General features: G+C 42.8%; 1 protein-coding gene across 1 annotated transcript in view; it reads left to right on the top strand.

Annotated features, from left to right (window-relative positions):
• Positions 1-18,981, top strand: part of BACE2 (beta-secretase 2) — a 364,734-nt gene that overhangs the window by 133,815 nt on the left and 211,938 nt on the right. Inside the window, exon 5 of the mRNA XM_053705913.1 lies at positions 3,474-3,608. Coding sequence (XP_053561888.1) covers positions 3,474-3,608 — 135 coding nt within the window. The remainder of the gene's footprint in view (positions 1-3,473; positions 3,609-18,981) is intronic.

Here is an 18,981-nt window from a genome sequence, read left to right as displayed (position 1 = left end):
CACTTCTCTGTATATCTCACAGGCTAATAAAAGGATAGTGAGCTGCTGGCTATTGACAAATTCCCATGCTAACTCAGGGAGCGGCGGGCACAAAACAGTTTGGCATTTTGTGGCTCTGGTAATTTGATTGGCTATAATGAACAGGCACCAGTACTGTGCAGGATCTCTGCTCTAATGACCAAAGTGCCAAACTGTCAAACCCAGTTTTGAGGTACCAAAAGTGTATTACAGACCTTCATTTATATGCGCCTAGATTACGAGTTGTGCGGTAACGGGTGCGTTGCTAACTTGCAGTTTTTTCTCACCGCTCACTTTCCTACAGCGCTGGTATTACAGGTTTTTATAAACCCGGCGTTAACAGGCAAGAAGTAAGCATAGAGCAAAATTGCGCTCCACACTGCACTCCAATACCAGTGCTGCTTAAGTGAGCGGTGAGCTGGTTAAACGTGCTCGTGCACGATTTCCCCATAGACATCAATGGGGAGAGCCGGCTGAAAAAAAGTCTAACACCTGCAAAAAAGCAGCGTAAAACGCAGCCCCATTGATTCCTATGGGGAAACAAAATTTATGTTTACACCTAACACCCTAACATGAACCTCGAGTCTAAATACCCCTAATCTTACACTTATTAATCCCTAATCTGCCGCCCCCGACATCGCCGACAGCTGCATTATATTTATTAACCCCCTAATCTGCCGCCTCATAATAAACATATTAACCCCTAAACCGCCGTGCTCCTGCATAGCAAACACTAGTTAAATATTATTAACCCCTAATCTGCCGCCCCTAACATCGCCACCACCTACCTACATTTATTAACACCTAATCTGCCGCCCCCAACGTCGCCGCCACTATACTAAATTTATTAACCCCTAAACCTAAGTCTAACCCTAACCCTTACACCCCCTAACTTAAATAAAATTACAATAAATCTAAATACAAATTCCTATAATTACCTAAATAATTCCTATTTAAAGCTAAATACCTATAAAATAAACCCTAAGATAGCTACAATATAACTAATAGTTACATTGTAGCTAGCTTAGTGTTTATTTTTATTTTACAGGCAAGTTTGTATTTATTTTAACTAGGTAGAATAGTTACTAAATAGTTATTAACTATTTAATAACTACCTAGCTAAAATAAATACAAATTAAATAAATTCCCTACATTAAATACATTTTATTTAATTGTAGTGTTAGGTGGTGTTGTAACTTAGGTTAGGTTTTATTTTACAGGTACGTTTGTATTTATTTTAGCTAGGTAGTTAGTAAATAGTTAATAACTATTTACTAATTAGTCTACCTAGTTAAAATAAATACAAACTTGCCTGTAAAATAAAAATAAACCCTAAGCTAGCTACAATGTAACTATTGGTTATATTGTAGCTAGCTTAGGGTTTATTTTATAGGTAAGTATTTAGTTTTAAATAGGAATTTGTATTTAGATTTATTTTAATTATATTTAAGTTAGGCGGTGTTAGGGTTAGACTTAGGTTTAAAGGGTTAATAAATTTAGAATAGTGGCGGCGATGTTGGGGGCGGCAGATTAGGGGTTAGTAAATGTAGGTAAGTGGCAGCGATGTTAGGGAAGCAGATTAGGGGTTAATAATATTTAACTAGTGTTTGCGAGGCGGGAGTGCGGCGGTTTAGGGGTTAATATATTATAGTGGCGGCGATGTCCGGAGCGCCAGATTAGCAGTTAAAAATTTTATTATAGTGTTTGCGATGCGGGAGGGCCTCGGTTTAGGGGTTAATAGGTAGTTTATAGGTGTTAGAGTACTTTTTAGCACTTTAATTATGAGTTTTATGCTACAGCTTTGTAGCATAAAACTCATAACTACTGACTTTAAAATGCGTTAAGAATCTTGGCGGTAGAGGGTGTACCGCTCACTTTTTGGCCTCCCAGGACAAACTCGTAATACCAGCGCTATGCAAGTCCCATTGAAAAAAGCCTTTACGAAATTTACGTAAGTTGGTTTGCGGTAAGGCCAAAATCGTGTGCGGTACACCTATACCTGCAAGACTCGTAATACCAGCAGGCGTAAAGAAGCAGCGTTAGGACCTGTTAACGCTGCTTTTTTATCTTAACGCACAACTCGTAATCTAGCCGATGGTTTCTTACCAAGATGTATTATTTCCAAAAGAATTGCTTTAAGAAAACAACAAAAAATAGGTTTGGTTGGTTATTTAATTCCATCAATGATGAAATTAAAAAAAAAAATTCAGTGATGGTGTTCTACAGTTATTTTTAAAGTTAACAACAATGCAGCTAATAGCAATATCAAATCCATTGTCACCTTACGGATTACTAGTCAAACCTTATTCAGAATATTGTGTATTGTTCTGAAGCACTTTTATTTAGGGTAAAAAAGCACAAATGATTTAGATCAATAATGGAGTGTGATCAAATAGATAATTGTAATAAAAGTGGCATTAACATTAAAAATTAAATATTCGCTCATCCATATGAAGGAACTGAATTTGAACATGATACATGTGAGAAAATACGAAGTATATGCTGTTTCAATTTAAACATAAATGATAACTGCGGTATCAGTTGTCTACTTCCTGCTAATGATCATTGACCGATGCATACTTTCTATTAATGCTCATTGGCTGACAGGTACTTCCTACCAATTCTCATTGGCTGATAGGCCCAAATGCTTATTTGTTTAATCAACCAGAACTGATTTGTATGTATAGAGAGAGACAGAGCTGAATATAAATAATTTAAATCTAAACAGCTTTTGCATCAAATTTTTCAGTAAAAAAACAGCTTATTGAATGTTATTCTTTCAAAAACATTATATAGATTTTTTTTTTGTACAATTTAATACAATGCACTTGTTAGAGTCTTGATAACTCGACTGCCTTTCATGGTCTCCCTACAGAAGTAGCTTAATTCTGACCACTATGCCCAACTGTTATGACCTTAGACCAGGGGTGGGCAACTATCGGCCCTCCAGATGTTATCAGCTACATCTCCCATAATGCTCTTTCAGCCATAATGCAGGCAAAGCATCATGGGAGATGTAGTCCATAACATCTGGAGGGCTGGTAATTGCCCACCCCTGCCTTAGACAGTACCGGCCAATATGCAACAACAAAATAAAATGCAGTGGAGGACTGACCATGTCCCGTTAATGCTTTAATATCTGTATAATGGTACCTGGCATGATTAGTCTTTTTAATTATTATTATTATCATCATCATTTATTTATATAGCGCAAAAAAATTCTGTAGTTCTGGAATGCAATGTGAAGTAAATTTGTCATGTGTTTAGCCACTAGCAATAAAGCTGCACAAAATATTGCCAGATGGTATTGTAAGTTATGTGGTAAACAGGTGCACTTAAATAGACAATTTGTGTATATTTCTATATTACTATAGAGGACAGGAAATTGCATTTTATATTGAACTATTCTTCAGGACCTGTGAACTGAAGTACTTTTTTTATTTTTTATTTTGTAGGTCATGGGCGGCATAGAGACAAGTTTATTCACTGGGGATATCTGGTACACCCCCATCAAGGAGGAATGGTATTATCAAGTTGAAGTACTTAAGTTTGAAGTTGGTGGTGTGAATCTTAACCTGGACTGCACTGAGGTATTTAACCTAGATGTATATTTGTATTTCCTGATAACTCTCATACATAATAGTATTTTTAGTAATATTTTTAACAGCATTTTTTCTTGGCCTTTGACCTCATCTGTCTGCCTTCGAATCCAGGTATCCTGTTCATATCCCCTTGTCAACATTCTTCAAATAAATACTCTCACCAAGCCAACTATTGGTTTACAGAATAATACACTTGGAAAGAAGGGTTCAGCCCCAGCATAGATACCAATCGCCACTTGTCCACAGCATCCACTTTTAAAATGTTATTGCAGACTTTGGGCACATAAACAAAAGCAACATTTTAGGTTGTTAGCCCTTACTCATGCAAAAAACAGGCCCAAAAAGTAGCTTTCTTTATGTGACCTAAATCTACAATAAACATTTGAAAGTGGATACTGTGGACAAGTGGTGATTGGTCAAAACAAAATAGAACCTAGTTTGCCGCAATTGTTTTTCAATAGCCAAACTTCTCCCACCAAGTTCCTTATTTGGAAGAGCCAATCTGGACTTGTTACGAAAGAAGACTAGGCTAACCACGATCAATATGCTTTGCAGTTTATATAATGACCTTTCCTGAGACTATTAGTTACAGATGCACTTTGGCCCAAAGTATGTAGACACCGGACCAGCACACTTATGAGTTTGTTGAACATCCCTTTCCAAAACTGTAGGCATTAATATGAAGTTGGCCCTTTGCTTTGCGGCTATAACAGCCACCACTCTTCTGGGAAGGTTTTTCACAAGATTTTTGATTGTGTCTGTTTTGTGTCTGGTATTTGTGTCTGGTATTTGTGCCCATTCAGACAAACGAGCATTCGTGAGGTTAGTTACTGAGGTTGGACAAGTAGGTCAGGCTTCCAATTCATCCCAAAAGTGTTCAAGGGGGGTGAGGCCTGACCCCGTCCCCATGGATATCTTTGTGCACAGGGGCAAGTCAAGTTGTAACAGGAAAAAGGGCCTGTCCCAAAATTAAAGGGACATGAAACCCAACATTTTTCTTTCTCTTATTTATCATGATTCAAATAGAGAATGTGATTTTAAACAACTTTCCAATCTACTTATCTTATCCAATTTGCTTAATTCTCTTGGTATTCTTTTTTGAAGGAGCAGCTATGCACTGCTGGGAGCTATCTGAAGACATCTTGTGATCCAATGAAAAGAGGCATTTTTGTGCAGCCACCAATCAGCAGCTTGCTCCCAGTAATGCATTACTGCTCCTAAGCCTACCTAGCTTTTTAACTAAGGATACCAAGAGAATTTAGCAATTTAGATAATAGAAGCAAATTGGAAAGTTGTTTAAAATCACATGTTCTGTCTGAATCATATCATTCGTGATTCAGATAGAGCATGCAATTTTAAGCAACTTTGTAATTAACTCCTATTATCAAATTTTCTTCATTCTCTTGGTATCTTTATTTGAAAAGCAAGAATGTAAGTTTAGATGACGGCCCATTTTTGGTGATCAACCTGCTGCACAGTTCTTGCTCTTATGTTGCATCCAGGGGCAGTTTGGAACTCTAGTAAGTTATGCAACAATAGGTCATTTTTACACGTTGCAAGCGTTAGTGCTCAGCATCCATGCTTGTCAGGGTGCCAGGAATCAGATTGAGACAAGAAGTGCAAAAATAATCACACCTTTATTAATAGCAAAAAATAATTAAAAGTCCACAAGTCAAATAACAAGTGAGGAATCAAAACCAGAACTGGTAGTCAGACGAGCAGAGTCAGGAGCCAAAGCGAATAGTCAGACGAGCCGGAATCAGGAACAAGGAGAACAGCAGAGTCAGGAACCAGGAGGGACGTCAGACAGCTAGGTAATACACAGGAGCTCTCACAAACAGGTCTGAGACAACGCAAGGGCAAAGCATACTGAACAGAGGCCCTTTAAATAATAAGTGATGACATCACAATTCTGAGACTGCATCCTGTCTCACACGGATGATGTACACCAGTCTGGCCATAAAAGGAAGTGCAGGAAATGAGCAGCATCACACAGTATGCACCAGAGTCAGGAAGGGAGGTGAGTAAAATGGCTGCCAGCTGCACATGACAAACGGATCAGGGAAAAAACCCTTACAGGACCCTCCCCTCAACGACCCCTCCCCCGCGGGAGGACAAAAGGCTTATTGGGGAAACGGGCATGGAAGGCACGGAGGAGGGAGGGAGCATGAACATCAGAGGAGGGAACCTATGAACACTCCTCCGGACTGTAGCCCCTCCAGTGAACCAAATACTGTACGCTGCCCCTGGACATACGAGAGTCAATAATGCTGCTGACCTCATACTCCTCATGGTTATCAACAAAGATAGGGCGTGGACGAGGCAACAGTGTTTAACCGAATACAAACCAATGGTTTCAAGAGGGAGACATGAAAAACATTGGAGATGCGCATTGTAGAAGGAAGGTCAAGAGCGTAGGCCACAGGATTGACCCGTCGGAGTATTCGAAAAGGACCAACATAATGGGGAGCCAGTTTATTGGAAGGCACCCGAAGTTTCAAGTTGCGGGAGGACAGCCAAACTCTCTCACCAACCTTAGGAAGGCGCAGGCAGACGCCTACGATCAGCCTGGAACTTTTGGCGCTGCATAGAACGATGAAGGCAATCCTGAATCTGCACCCACGTGGAACAGAGTTGCCGGAGATTCTCCTCCAAATCTGGAATACCCTGAGACATGAATGAATCGGGCAACAAGGATGGTTGAAACCCATAATTTGCCATGAATGGGGATAACTTGGAGGAAGCATTAATAGTACTATTACAAACAAACTCTGCCCAAGGTAACAGTTCAGACCAATTATTGTGGTGATCTGAGACATAGCAGTGGAGGAACTGTTCCAGAGCTTGATTAGACCGTTCCGCAGCCTCATTGGATTGAGTGTGATATGCCGAGGAGAAGGAAAGCCGAATGCCCATTTGAGCACAAAAGGAACGCCAAAATTTTGAGACAAACTGGCTACCCCGGTCCGACACTATCTCCTTGGGTAACCCATGTAAACGAAAGACCTCCCGGGCAAAAATTGAAGAAAGCTCCTGAGCGGTAGGCAACTTCTTCAAGGGAATGCAATGTGACATTTTTAGAAAAACAGTTAACCACCATAAGGATAACAGTATTGCCATTGGAAACAGGGAGCTCGGCAATGAAGTCCATGGAAAGATGTGTCCAAGGACGCTCACCATTAGCAATAGGTTGAAGACCACCCACAGGAAGACGTCGAGGAGTCTTATTCTGTGCACAAACTGAGCAGGAGGCAACATACGCAGCAACATCAGAACGAAGACCTGGCCACCAGAATTGTCGAGTGACAGACCAAATCATTTGGTTCTTGCCTGGGTGACCTGCGGCTTTAGGATAGTGGTAAGTGTGCAAAAGTTTAGTTTGAAGATTCTCGGGAACAAAACACTTACCACTAGGTTTCTCAGGAGGTGCATTGGTTTGTGCAGCAAGGATCTCCTCCCCCAAGGGAGAAGTCAAATTAGTACGTATGGTAGCCAAAATATGGTCAGGAGGTATAACAGGAGTAGGTACAGACTCCTCCTTGGACAGAGGCGAAAATTGTCGAGAGAGGGCATCAGCCCTAACATTCTTAATACCAGGCAGGTAGGAGCCCATATAATAAAACCGAGACAAAAATAGCGCCCATTTGGCCTGTCGGGGCGACAAACGTTTTGCTTCAGAAAGATAAGTTAAATTCTTGTGGTCAGTAAGAATGATCACTGGCACGCTAGTACCCTCGAAAAGATGCCTCCATTCCTTGAGTTCCAAAATTATGGCCAGTAATTCCCTGTCGCCAATTTCATAATTGCGCTCCGCTGGAGACAATTTCTTAGAGAAGAAACCACACGGATGCAAGGAACCGTCAGGCGTAGGATGTTGAGCCAAGAGGGCACCTACTCCAGTCTCAGAATGAAAGGCAGGACAGGGTTAGGATGAGCCAGAACTGGAGCGGCAGCAAAGGCAGTCTTAAGACTATCAAAGGCCTTAATGGCAGTAGGTGACCAATGGAGTGGATAATTCTCTTTACGGTTCATGTCTGTGATAGGTTTGACCAAGGAAGAAAAGTTTTTAATAAACTTTCTATAGTAATTGGCGAACCCCAAAAATGTTGAATAGACGGAAGACCAACTGGGCGAGGCCACTGCAGAACTGCAGATAACTTGTCAGGATCCATGGAGAACCCTGCAACGGATATAACATAACCTAGGAAGGTTACTCGAGTCTGATGGAACTCACATTTCTCGAGTTTACAAAACGGGCCGTTCTCACGTAGTCTCTGAAGAACCCGTGTAACATCAGAACGATGAGCCTCAAGTGTGGGTGAGTATATGAGGATGTCGTCTAAGTACACCACAACACACTGTTGCAACATATCTCTTAGGACATCATTAATAAATTCCTGGAAAACAGCAGGAGCATTACATAGGCCAAAGGGCATTACAAGATACTCATAATGCCCGCTCCTGGTGTTAAATGCTGTTTTCCATTCATGGCCCTTCTTGATCCGAACGAGATTGTACGTGCCTCTCAAATCAAGTTTAGTAAAGACCGTAGCTCCCTTGAGGCGGTCAAAGAGTTCTGTAATGAGCGGAATAGGGTAAGTACTATTCAGATCCCTATAATCGATGCATGGTCTTAACTCACCACCCTTTTTCTTCACAAAGAAGAAGCCAGCCCCTGCAGGAGAGCAGGATTTGTGGATGATCCCCCTGCGACAGAGCATCGGCAACTTACTCCTCCATAGCACAATTCTCCGCAACAGACAGAAGGTAAACCCGGCCCGGAGGAGGAATGGCTCTGGGTTGCAGGTCTATGGCACAATCGTAAGACCGATGAGGAGGCAACGTACCGGCATGCACCTTGTCAAAAACTTCTAGGAACTCTCGGTACTCCTCTGGCAATTGAGATATTAAAGACGTGCACATGACTTTAACTGGTTTCCGAAGACAAGGGGAAATACATTGTGGAGACCCTGACAAAATTTCGGACCTGTGCCAGTCGAGACTGGGATTGTGCTTTTGGAGCCAGGAATAACCCAGAATAACTGTAAAATGCAGAGTTTATCACCTGGAACTGGAGGGTTTCAAAATGGAGAGCCCCAACAGCCGTGGATAACGGAGCAGTTTTGTGAGTAACTAGTGTGGGCTGAAGGGGCCTGCCATCAATGGCCTCAATAGCCAACGGACCAAGGCAAAACAGGAATGGAGTGCTTTGATACAAAAGCACTGTCAATGAAATAGCCCGCAGCACCGGAGTCATCAAGAGCCTGGGTGACTATGGAGGAGTCCACCCAGGAAAGGACAACCATGACCAAACGTTTCTCCTTTAGTGGTTCCGGGGAAGAGGATAAACCACCCAAGGTCTGCTCCCGACAGGACCTTAGGTGTGAGCGTTTCCCGGCCGTGTAGAACAAGACTTCAAAAAGTGGCCCTGTAACCCACAATAGAGGCAGTGCCCCTCCCTCCTCCTAAAGGCCCTCTCCGTTGCGGAGAGACCCGGGAATCCCAACTGCATCGGCTCAGCAGTACCTGGTGACTCAGGACCGGGGAGGCATGGGAGGAGAGGGAGGCATGGGTGGGAACGAACACGTAGGAGACAACGGAACAGGAGACATCCGCAAGCGTTCCTTGAAAGAGGGTTCTCAATTAGTCTGATGTCAATTAGGATCAAAAGACACCAATGCCTCAAGATCTTCTGGTAAATCTCTGGCAGCAACTTCGTCCTTAATCGCATCAGAGAGCCCATGAAAGAATGCGTCAACAAGGGCTTCATTGTTCCAACCTACCTCTGCGGCAAGCGTACAGAACTCAATGGCATACTGAGCAACAGATCTTGTACCTTGCTGAATGGACATGAGTCGTTTAGCAGCAGAGGAGGAGCGAGCCGGAACATAAAATATCCTTCGAAAGGAGGCCACAAATTCAGGGTAATTTGAAATCACAGGTTTATTAGTCTCCCACAAGGGATTAGCCCAGGCAAGAGCTGTGTCAGAGAGTAACGAGATGAGAAATCCCACCTTAGCTCTGTCAGAGGGAAACACCTGAGGTAACATCTCAAAGTAAATGCCCACCTTTGCCCAACTTTGGTCCAAGTGTGCAGTGCGAGTCAGCAGGGTTTGCATGGATAGTGCAAATTGATCCAAACAGTGATCCTGTTCATCCATCCTGTAAATTATAGCAGGTAAAGGTGGATTATTAGCACCATCAGGATTCATGGCCACTGCGTAATGTCAGGGTTCCAGGAATCAGACAAGAAGTGCAAAAATAATTGCACCTTTTACTAATAGCAAAAAATAATAAAAAGTCCACAAGTCGAATAACAAGCCAGGAATCAAAACCAGAACTGGTAGCCAGATGAACAGAGTCAGGAGCCAAAGCGAATAGTCAGACGAGCCGGATTCAGTAACAAGGAGAACAGCAGAGTCGGGAACAAGCAAGGGATCAGTATTCAGGAGGGATGTCAGACATCCAGGTAGTACACAGGAGCTCTCACAAACGGGTCTGAGACAAACCAAGGGCAAAGCATACCGAACAGAGGCCCTTTAAATAGTAAGTGATGACATCACAATTCTGAGACTGCATCCTGTCTCACACGGATGATGTACACCAGTCTGGCCATAAAAGCAAGTGCAGGAAATGAGCAGCATCACACAGTATGCACCTGAGTCGGAAAGAGCGGTGATTAAAATGGCTGCCAGCAGCACATGGCAAGCAGATCAAGGAAAAAAATCCTGACACTGCTCCAATAGTTTGCAACGTCTACCACTTTGTGGCTGAGCTGTTGCTCTTAGATGCTTAGATATTATACAGCCTGATGAAGCGGCATTGCAGCCGGGAAACGCGTTGCTGTTTGTTTTATCTTAATAAACCAAGATTTTACTTCCACCTTTGTGCTCCTGTGTCTTTGAATACCTGTTTGCTGACCGTCACTAAGGATATCGTTTATACACTCCCATGGTGAGATTGAGCGCCGAGTACTCCAGCTGAGCTGAAAGAAATCCCATAGATCGATACAGCCTACAGCCGATTGGAGCTCCACCAGTGACGTCATCTGCCTGGGGGTGTCTGTCGGGCGACTCACAACGGTCCCGACTCGCAGTGAAGGGCACGCTCTAAGTGCCGCCACAATTGTGAGTACCCACTCTGGAAGGGGGGGTTTCTTGTATGTGATTTGTCTCCACATCCGAACGTTACTGCTTTATGGGTCTGGCGCCTCTCTTTTTTTCTCTATCTTGTTCGCAATAATAACACTTAGAGTTTACCAGGGGAAATCTAGTAGGGCAGCAATGTCATGAACTAACTTGTGGCAAAGATGGCACTGAGCTATTCAGTATGACCCATAGCATTGCCAGTGTTTGTCTATGGAGATTTCATGGCTATGTGCCAGATTTTATGCACCTATTAGCAATGGGTAAACTCAGTAATTAGTAAGGGTGTTCACATACTTTTTGTCTATCTAGTGTATGTAGCAGGGATATCGTTGAAGTATTCAGTGTGCATTTCCCTTTCTGAGAATTAGAAAGCCCAACATTTTCAGAGTTAAATGAAAAAGGGGAAAATTGTATATATTAGTGTATATATTAGTATATGAGTATATTGAAAATTTGTTTTGCTAAACATAAATTATGCTTACCTGATTTAATTTCCTTCTGTATGAGGAGAGTCCACGGCATCATTCCTTACTGTTGGATAATACTGAACCTGGCCACTAGGAGGAGGCTAAGACACCCCAGCCAAAGGCCTAAATATTTCCTCTACTTCCCTCATATCTCAGTCATTCTGCCAAGGGAACAAGGAACAGTAGGAGAAATATCAGGGTATAAATGGTGCCAGAAAAAAGATAAACAAAATTTATGCTTATCTGATAAATTTATTTCTCTTGTGGTGTATCCAGTCCACGGGTTCATCCATTACTTGTGGGATATTCTCCTTCCCAACAGGAAGTTGCAAGAGGACACCCACAGCAGAGCTGTCTATATAGCTCCTCCCCTAACTGCCACCCCCAGTCATTCGACCGAAGACAAGCAAGAAAAAAGGATAAACTATAGGGTGCAGTGGTGACTGTAGTTTAAAAATAAAAAACACCTGCTTTAAAATGACAGGGCGGGCCGTGGACTGGATACACCACAAGAGGAATAAATTTATCAGGTAAGCATAAATTTAGTTTTCTCTTGTAAAGGTGTATCCAGTCCACGGGTTCATCCATTACTTGTGGGATACCAATACCGAAGCTTTAGGACACGGATGAAGGGAGGGACAAGGCAGGCACTTAAACGGAAGGCACCACTGCCTGTAAGACCTTTCTCCCAAAAATAGCCTCCGAAGAAGCAAAAGTATCGAATTTGTAGAATTTAGAAAAAGTGTGAAGCGAAGGCTAAGCAAATTATGCTTCTCAGCCAAAAAGAAAGAAGTTGCTGAAGCCTTTTGGCCTCTCCTCTGTCCAGAGTAGACAACAAACAAAGCAGATGTTTGACGAAAATCCTTCGTAGCTTGTAAATAAAACTTTAAAGCACGAACCACATCAAGATTATGTAAAAGACGGTCCTTCTTTGAGGAAGGATTAGGACATAATGAAGGAACAATAATCTCCTGATTGATGTTCTTATTAGGTACTACCTTAGGAAGAAACCCAGGTTTGGTACCCAAAACTACCTTATCTGCATGGAAAATCAGATAAGGGGAATCACACTGTAAAGCAGATAACTCCGAAACTCTTCGAGCCGAGGAGATGGCTACTAGAAACAGAACTTTCCAAGATAAAAGCTAATATCTATGGAATGCAAAGGTTCAAACGGAACCCCTTGAAGAACCTTACGAACTAAATTTAAACTCCATGGCGGAGCAACAGGTTTAAACACAGGCTTAATTCTAACTAAAGCCTGACAAAACGCCTGTACGTCTGGAACCTCAGCCAGACGTTTGTGCAAAAGAGTAGACAGAGCAGAAATCTGTCCCTTTAAGGAACTAGCAGACAATCCTTTCTCCAATCCCTCTTGGAGAAAGGATAAGATTCTAGGAATCCTGACTTCACTCCATGAGTAACCCTTGAATTCACACCAATGAAGATATTTACACCATATCTTTTGATAGATTTTCCTGGTGACAGGCTTTCGAGCCTGAATTAAGGTATCAATGACCGACTCGGAAAAACCACGCTTTGATAGAATCAAGCGTTCAATCTCCAAGCAGTCAGACGCAGAGAAATTAGATTTGGATGTTTGAAGGGACCTTGAAGTAGAAGGTCCTGCCTCAGCGGCAGAGTCCATGGTGGAAAGGATGACATGTCCACCAGATCTGCATACCAAGTCCTGCGTGGCCACGCAGGAGCTATCAAGATCACCGAAGCTCTCTCCTGCTTGATCTTGGCAATCAGACGAGGGAGCAGAGGAAACGGTGGAAACACATAAGCCAGGCTGAAGGACCAGGGCGCTGCTAGAGCATCTATCAGCACTGCCTTGGGATCCCTGGACCTGGACCCATAACGAGGAAGCTTGGTATTCTGACGAGGAGCCATGAGATCCAGTTCTGGTTTGCCCCATAGTTGAATCAACTGGGCAAATACCTCCGGATGGAGCTCCCACTCCCCCGGATGAAAAGTCTGCCGACTTAAGAAATCCGCCTCCCAGTTCTCTACTCCTGGGATATGGCTGAGAGATGGCAAGAGTGAACCTCTGCCCATAGCATTATCTTTGAAACCACCAACATCGCTAGGGGGCTCTTTGTACCCCCCTGATGGTTGATATAGGCTACAGTCGTGATGTTGTCTGACTGAAATCTGATGAATATGACCGCAGCTAGCTGAGGCCAAGCCTGAAGAGCATTGAATATCGCTCTTAGTTCCAGAATGTTTATTGGAAGGAGGGCTTCCTCCTGAGTCCACAAACCCTGAGCCTTCTGGGAGTTCCAGACTGCGCCCCAGCCCAGAAGGCTGGCATCTGTCGTCACTATAGTCCATTCTGGCCTGCGGAAGCTCATGCCCCTGGACAGATGGACCCGAGATAGCCACCAGAGAAGAGAATCTCTGGTCTCTTGATCCAGATTTAGCAGAGGGGACAAATCTATGTAATCCCCATTCCACTGATTGAGCATGCAAAGTTGCAGTGGTCTGAGATGTAGGCGGGCAAACAGAACTATGTCCATTGCCGCTACCATTAAGCCGATTACTTCCATACACTGAGCCACTGACAGCTGAGAAGTGGAATAAAGAGCACGGCAGGAAGTTAGAAGCTTTGACAACCTGACCTCTGTCAGAAAAATCTTCATTTCTACTGAATCTATCAGAGTTCCTAGGAAGGAAACTCTTGTGAGAGGGGAGAGAGAACTCTTTTCTTCGTTCACCTTCCACCCATGAGACCTCAGGAATGCCAGAACAATATCCGTATGGGACTTGGCGATTTGAAAATTCGACTCCTGTATCAGAATGTCTAGGTAAGGAGCCACCGCTATGCCTTGTGGCCTTAGAACCGCCAGTAGGGACCCTAGAACCTTCGTAAAGATTCTTGGTGCCATGGCTAACCCGAAGGGAAGAGCCACAAACTGGTAATGCCTGTCTAGGAAGGCAAACCTGAGAAACCGATGATGATCTCTGCGTATCGGAATGTGGAGATAAGCATCCTTTAAATCCACGGTAGTCATATATTGACCCTCCTGGATCATAGGTAGGATGGTTCGAATAGTCTCCATCTTGAAGGATGGGACCCTGAGAAATTTGTTTAGGATCTTGAGATCCAAGATTGGTCTGAAATTTCCCTCTTTTTTGAGAACTATAAACAGATTTGAATAGAATCCTTGCCCCTGTTCCTCCCTTATTACTGGGTGGATCACTCCCATGACCAGAATGTCTTGAACACAATGTAAGAATGCCTCCATCTGCTTTGCAGATAATTGTGAGAGATAAAATCTCCCTTTTGGAGATGAGGCTTTGAAATCCAGAAGATATCCCTGGGAAACAATCTCCAGAGCCCAGGGATCCTGGGCGAAGAGAGAAAGTCTGCCCCCAACTAGATCGGCCCCGGATCGGGGGCTACTCCTTCATGTTGTTTTAGAGGCAGCAGCAGGTTTTTTGGCCTGCTTTGCCTTGCTCCAATCCTGGTTAGGTCTCCAGACTGGCTTGGACTGGGCAAAATTTCCTTCTTGTTTTGCAGTAGAGGAAGTTGAAGCTGCGCCACTCTTGAAGTTTCGAAAGGAACGAAAATTAGTCTGTTTGGTCCTTAATTTGTTGGACCTATCCTGGGGAAGGGCTTGGCCTTTTCCTCCAGTAATATCAGAAATGATCTCCTTCAGTCCAGGCCCGAATAGGGTCTGCCCTTTGAAGGGGATGTTGAGAAGCTTAGACTTTGAAGTAACGTCAGCTGACCAGGATTTAAGCCATAGCGCCCTACGCGCCAGAATGGCAAAACCTGAATTCTTAGCCGTTAGCTTTGTTAAATGAAAAACGGTGTCAGAAATAAATGAATTGGCTAACTTAAGAGCTTTAAGCCTGTCTAGGATATCATCCAATGGGTTCTCCACCTGTAGAGCCTCTTCAAGAGACTCGAACCAGAAAGCCGCTGCTGCAGTGACTGGGGCAATGCATGCAAGAGGCTGGAGAATAAAACCTTGTTGTATAAAGATTTTCTTAAGGAAACCCTCTAATTTTTTATCCATTGGATCTAGGAAAGCATAACTGTCCTCGACGGGGATAGTTGTACACTTAGCTAGGGTAGAGACTGCTCCCTCCCCCTTAGGGACCGTCTGCCACGAGTCCCGTGTAGCGGCATCTATGGGAAACATCTTTTTAAAAGCAGGAGGGGGAGAGAACGGTAGACCTGGTCTGTCCCATTCCTTCGTAATAATTTCTGAAAACCTCTTAGGGATTGGAAAAACATCAGTGTAAACAGGCACTGCAAAGTATTTGTCCATTTTACACAATTTCTCAGGGACTACAATGGTGTCATTCATCCAGAGTCGCTAAAACCTCCCTGAGCAACAAGCGGAGGTGTTCAAGCTTAAATTTAAATGCTGTCATTTCAGAGTCAGACTGAAGTAACGCCTTCCCTGAATCAGAAATGTCACCCACAGATAGAAGCTCTCCTGCTTCGGCTTCTGTACATTGTGAGGGTATATCAGACATAGCTACTAAAGCGTCAGAAAGCTCTGTATTCGTTCTAGCCCCAGAGCTGTCTCGCTTTCCTTGTAACCCTGGCAGTTTGGACAATACCTCTGTGAGGGTATGATTCATAACTGCCGCCATGTCTTGTAAGGTAAACGCATTGGACGCGCCAGATGTACTTGGCGTCACTTGTGCGGGAGATATAGGTTCTGACACATTGGGAGAGCGAGGTGGTTTGACCTCCCTTTTGTCAGTCTGTGAAACCTCTGGTGATAAATCTTTAAAACCCATAATATGGTCTTTATAACTTATAGAAAGGTCAGTGCATTTGGTACACATTCTAAGAGGGGGTTCCACAATGGCTTCTAAACATAATGAACAAGGAGTTTCCTCTATGTCAGACATGTTTAACAGACTAGTAATGAGACCAGCAAGCTTGGAAAACACTTTAATAAATGTGAAAAAGCAATTAAACAAAAATGGTACTGTGCCTTTAAGAGAAAAAAACTACCACATAAACTGCAAAACAGTGTTAAAAAGTAGTAAAAACTACGAAATTTTTACAGTGTGTATAAGAGACTAAAGCAGCCTTGCACCCACTTGCAAATGGATGATTAACCCCTTAGGCCCCAAACCGGATTAGAAAAAACGGTAAAACCGTTAAAAAAAACAGTCAAACACACTGCCACAGCTCTGCTGTGGCTCCTACCTGCCCTTAAACACGATTTTTGCAGGATAAAAACCCTCTATAGCGGTCTTAGCTGCCAGAGGACTCCTTTAGGGAAGCTGGATGTCTCAGTCTGAATATCAACTGCGCAAAAAGTGTGCGAAAATAGGCCCCTCCCACCATGCACTCAATGTCAGAGGGCCTTAAAAAAGTACTCCTAGGAGTGATCTAACAAGCCATGTGGAAAACAAGGCCCCAAATAAAGATTTATCACCCTCCGAGAAAAAAAGTTTTTTCTGTAAGTTATGCAAACGTTTTTACACTAAGTAATATGAGAGTTAACATGAATATTACCCTTATCTTGTAAGCATGATCCCAGTCGTTGTTAAATCACTGTATCAGGCTTACCTCAAATATACCAGGCATTGTCAGCATTTTCTAGACCTTATCATCTCTCTAGAAAAAAATATACTGAACATACCTCAAAGCAGGTGATCTGCAAACCGTCCCCCCAACTGAAATTTTCTTTCCATACTCTTCAGTTATGTGTGAGAACAGCAATGGACCTTAGTTACAAACAGCTAAGATCATCAACCTCCAGGGAGATTCTTCTTCCAATTTCTGCCTGAGAGTAAAACAGTACAACGCCGGTACCGTTTAAAAATAACAAACTCTTGATTGAAGGTAAAAATTAAACTAAGTCACCACATATCTCTTGATACTTCCTTTCTTGTCGAGAGTTGCAAGAGAATGACTGGGGGTGGCAGTTAGGGGAGGAGCTATATAGACAGCTCTGCTGTGGGTGTCCTCTTGCAACTTCCTGTTGGGAAGGAGAGTATCCCACAAGTAATGGATGAACCCGTGGACTGGATACACCTTTACAAGAGAAAACATATTTCTTTTACAAGATATGACGAGTCCACGGATTTTCATCCTTATGGGATTAAGCTGTATATATATAGCTCCTCCCTTCCCTCCCCCTCCAGTCATTCTCTTTGCCTGTGTTAGTGATAGGAAGAGGTAAAGTGAGGTGTTAGTTTAGATTCTGCAATCAAGAAGTTTATTTTAAAATGGTGCCAGTGAGTACTATTTTCCTCAGGGAGAAATAGTCAGTCTATAACTTCCCAAGAGGAATGGAGACATTTTATTTTTCTGCCCTGATGTTGATGATCTTAGCAAATGTTATCTAAGATCCATGCTGGTTCCCACAGAGCAGTTGAAGGTAGTGTAAAGAAAGATCTTCATTGTGGAGAACCATGTCATGCTACAAGCAGCATTGAGTTATGTTCAGACATTTTGTTTCTGGGGAGACTTGATGCATCAGAACAGGCTGACATTATTCCTTATATGGGGAGGGGTAATCAGCATGCTCTATATGTATGGTAATGGTGTACCTGGAATTCCCTTTATATTGACTGCTAAAGATGTTTAATATCTTTAGGGTATATTCAGTATGGGCTAACGCAGGGGTTGCGGTTGCTGGCTAAGGACTGTCATTGTCATTCTTTTAACTGATCTGAGGGAGTGCAGTTTTTTTCATGCAGTTACGCTTGATATTTGAGCGACATGTTTGTTGTTGGGCTTGTAAGAGGGGCACATGGCTTCACATTTTTATTAAGAACCGACATGTTAGTTTTCTTCTACAAGATACGATGAGTCCACTGATTTCATCCTTGTGGGATATTATCCTCCTGCTAACAGGAAGTGGTAAAGAGCACCACAGCAGAGCTGTATATATATAGCCCCTCCCTTCTTTCCACCCCCAGTCATTCGACCGAAGGTATAGGAAGAGAAAAGAAAAGCTAAAAGGTGCAGAGGTGACTGAAGTTTTGAAAACAAAAATATAATCTGTCTAATATGACAGGGAGGGCAGTGGACTTGTCGTATCGTAGAAGAAATAAATTTATCAGGTAAGCATAAATTTCCTTTCTACTAGATACGAGTCCACTGATTCATCTTTACTTGTGGGATACAATACCAAAGCAACAGGACACAGATGAACGGGAGGGACAAGACAGATACCTAAACAGAAGGCACCACTGCTTGAAGAACTTTTCTCCCAAAAATACCCTCAGAAGAAGCAAAAGTATCAAATTTGGAAAATTTGGAAAAGGTATGAAGGGAGGACCTAGTCGCAGCCTTACAAATCTGTTCAACAGAAGCATCCCACAAGTAAGGATGAATCCGTGGACTCATCGTATCATAGAATAAATCAATTTATCAGGTAAGCATAAATTTCCTTTTTTAACTTTTTTGTATCAACTTTTTATTATACACTTTTGGATCCATTTTCTTCTTAAATGGAAAGAATCCACAGTTGCATTCATTAATTTTGGGAAATAAGAACCTGGCCACCAGGAGGAGGCAAAGACAACCCAGCCAAAGGCTTAAACACTCCTCCCACTCCCCTCATCCCCCAGTCATTCTTTGCCTTTAGTCCCAGGAGGATGGCAGTGAAGTGTCAGAATTTTTAATTTTTGTTTTTGCCTCTTATGGAGGGTAGTACTCTTCGGCATAGGGCAGGAGTTTTAAAGGGACACTTAACCTAATTTTTTTTCTTTTGTGATTCAGATAGAGCATGCCATTTTAAGCAACTTTCTAATTTA

This window comes from Bombina bombina, chromosome 3 (genome assembly GCF_027579735.1).
Source record: "Bombina bombina isolate aBomBom1 chromosome 3, aBomBom1.pri, whole genome shotgun sequence".
Taxonomy (NCBI): Eukaryota; Metazoa; Chordata; class Amphibia; order Anura; family Bombinatoridae; genus Bombina; species Bombina bombina.
Note: the sequence above shows the minus strand (reverse complement) of the source record. Positions and strands in the feature narration are given on the sequence as shown.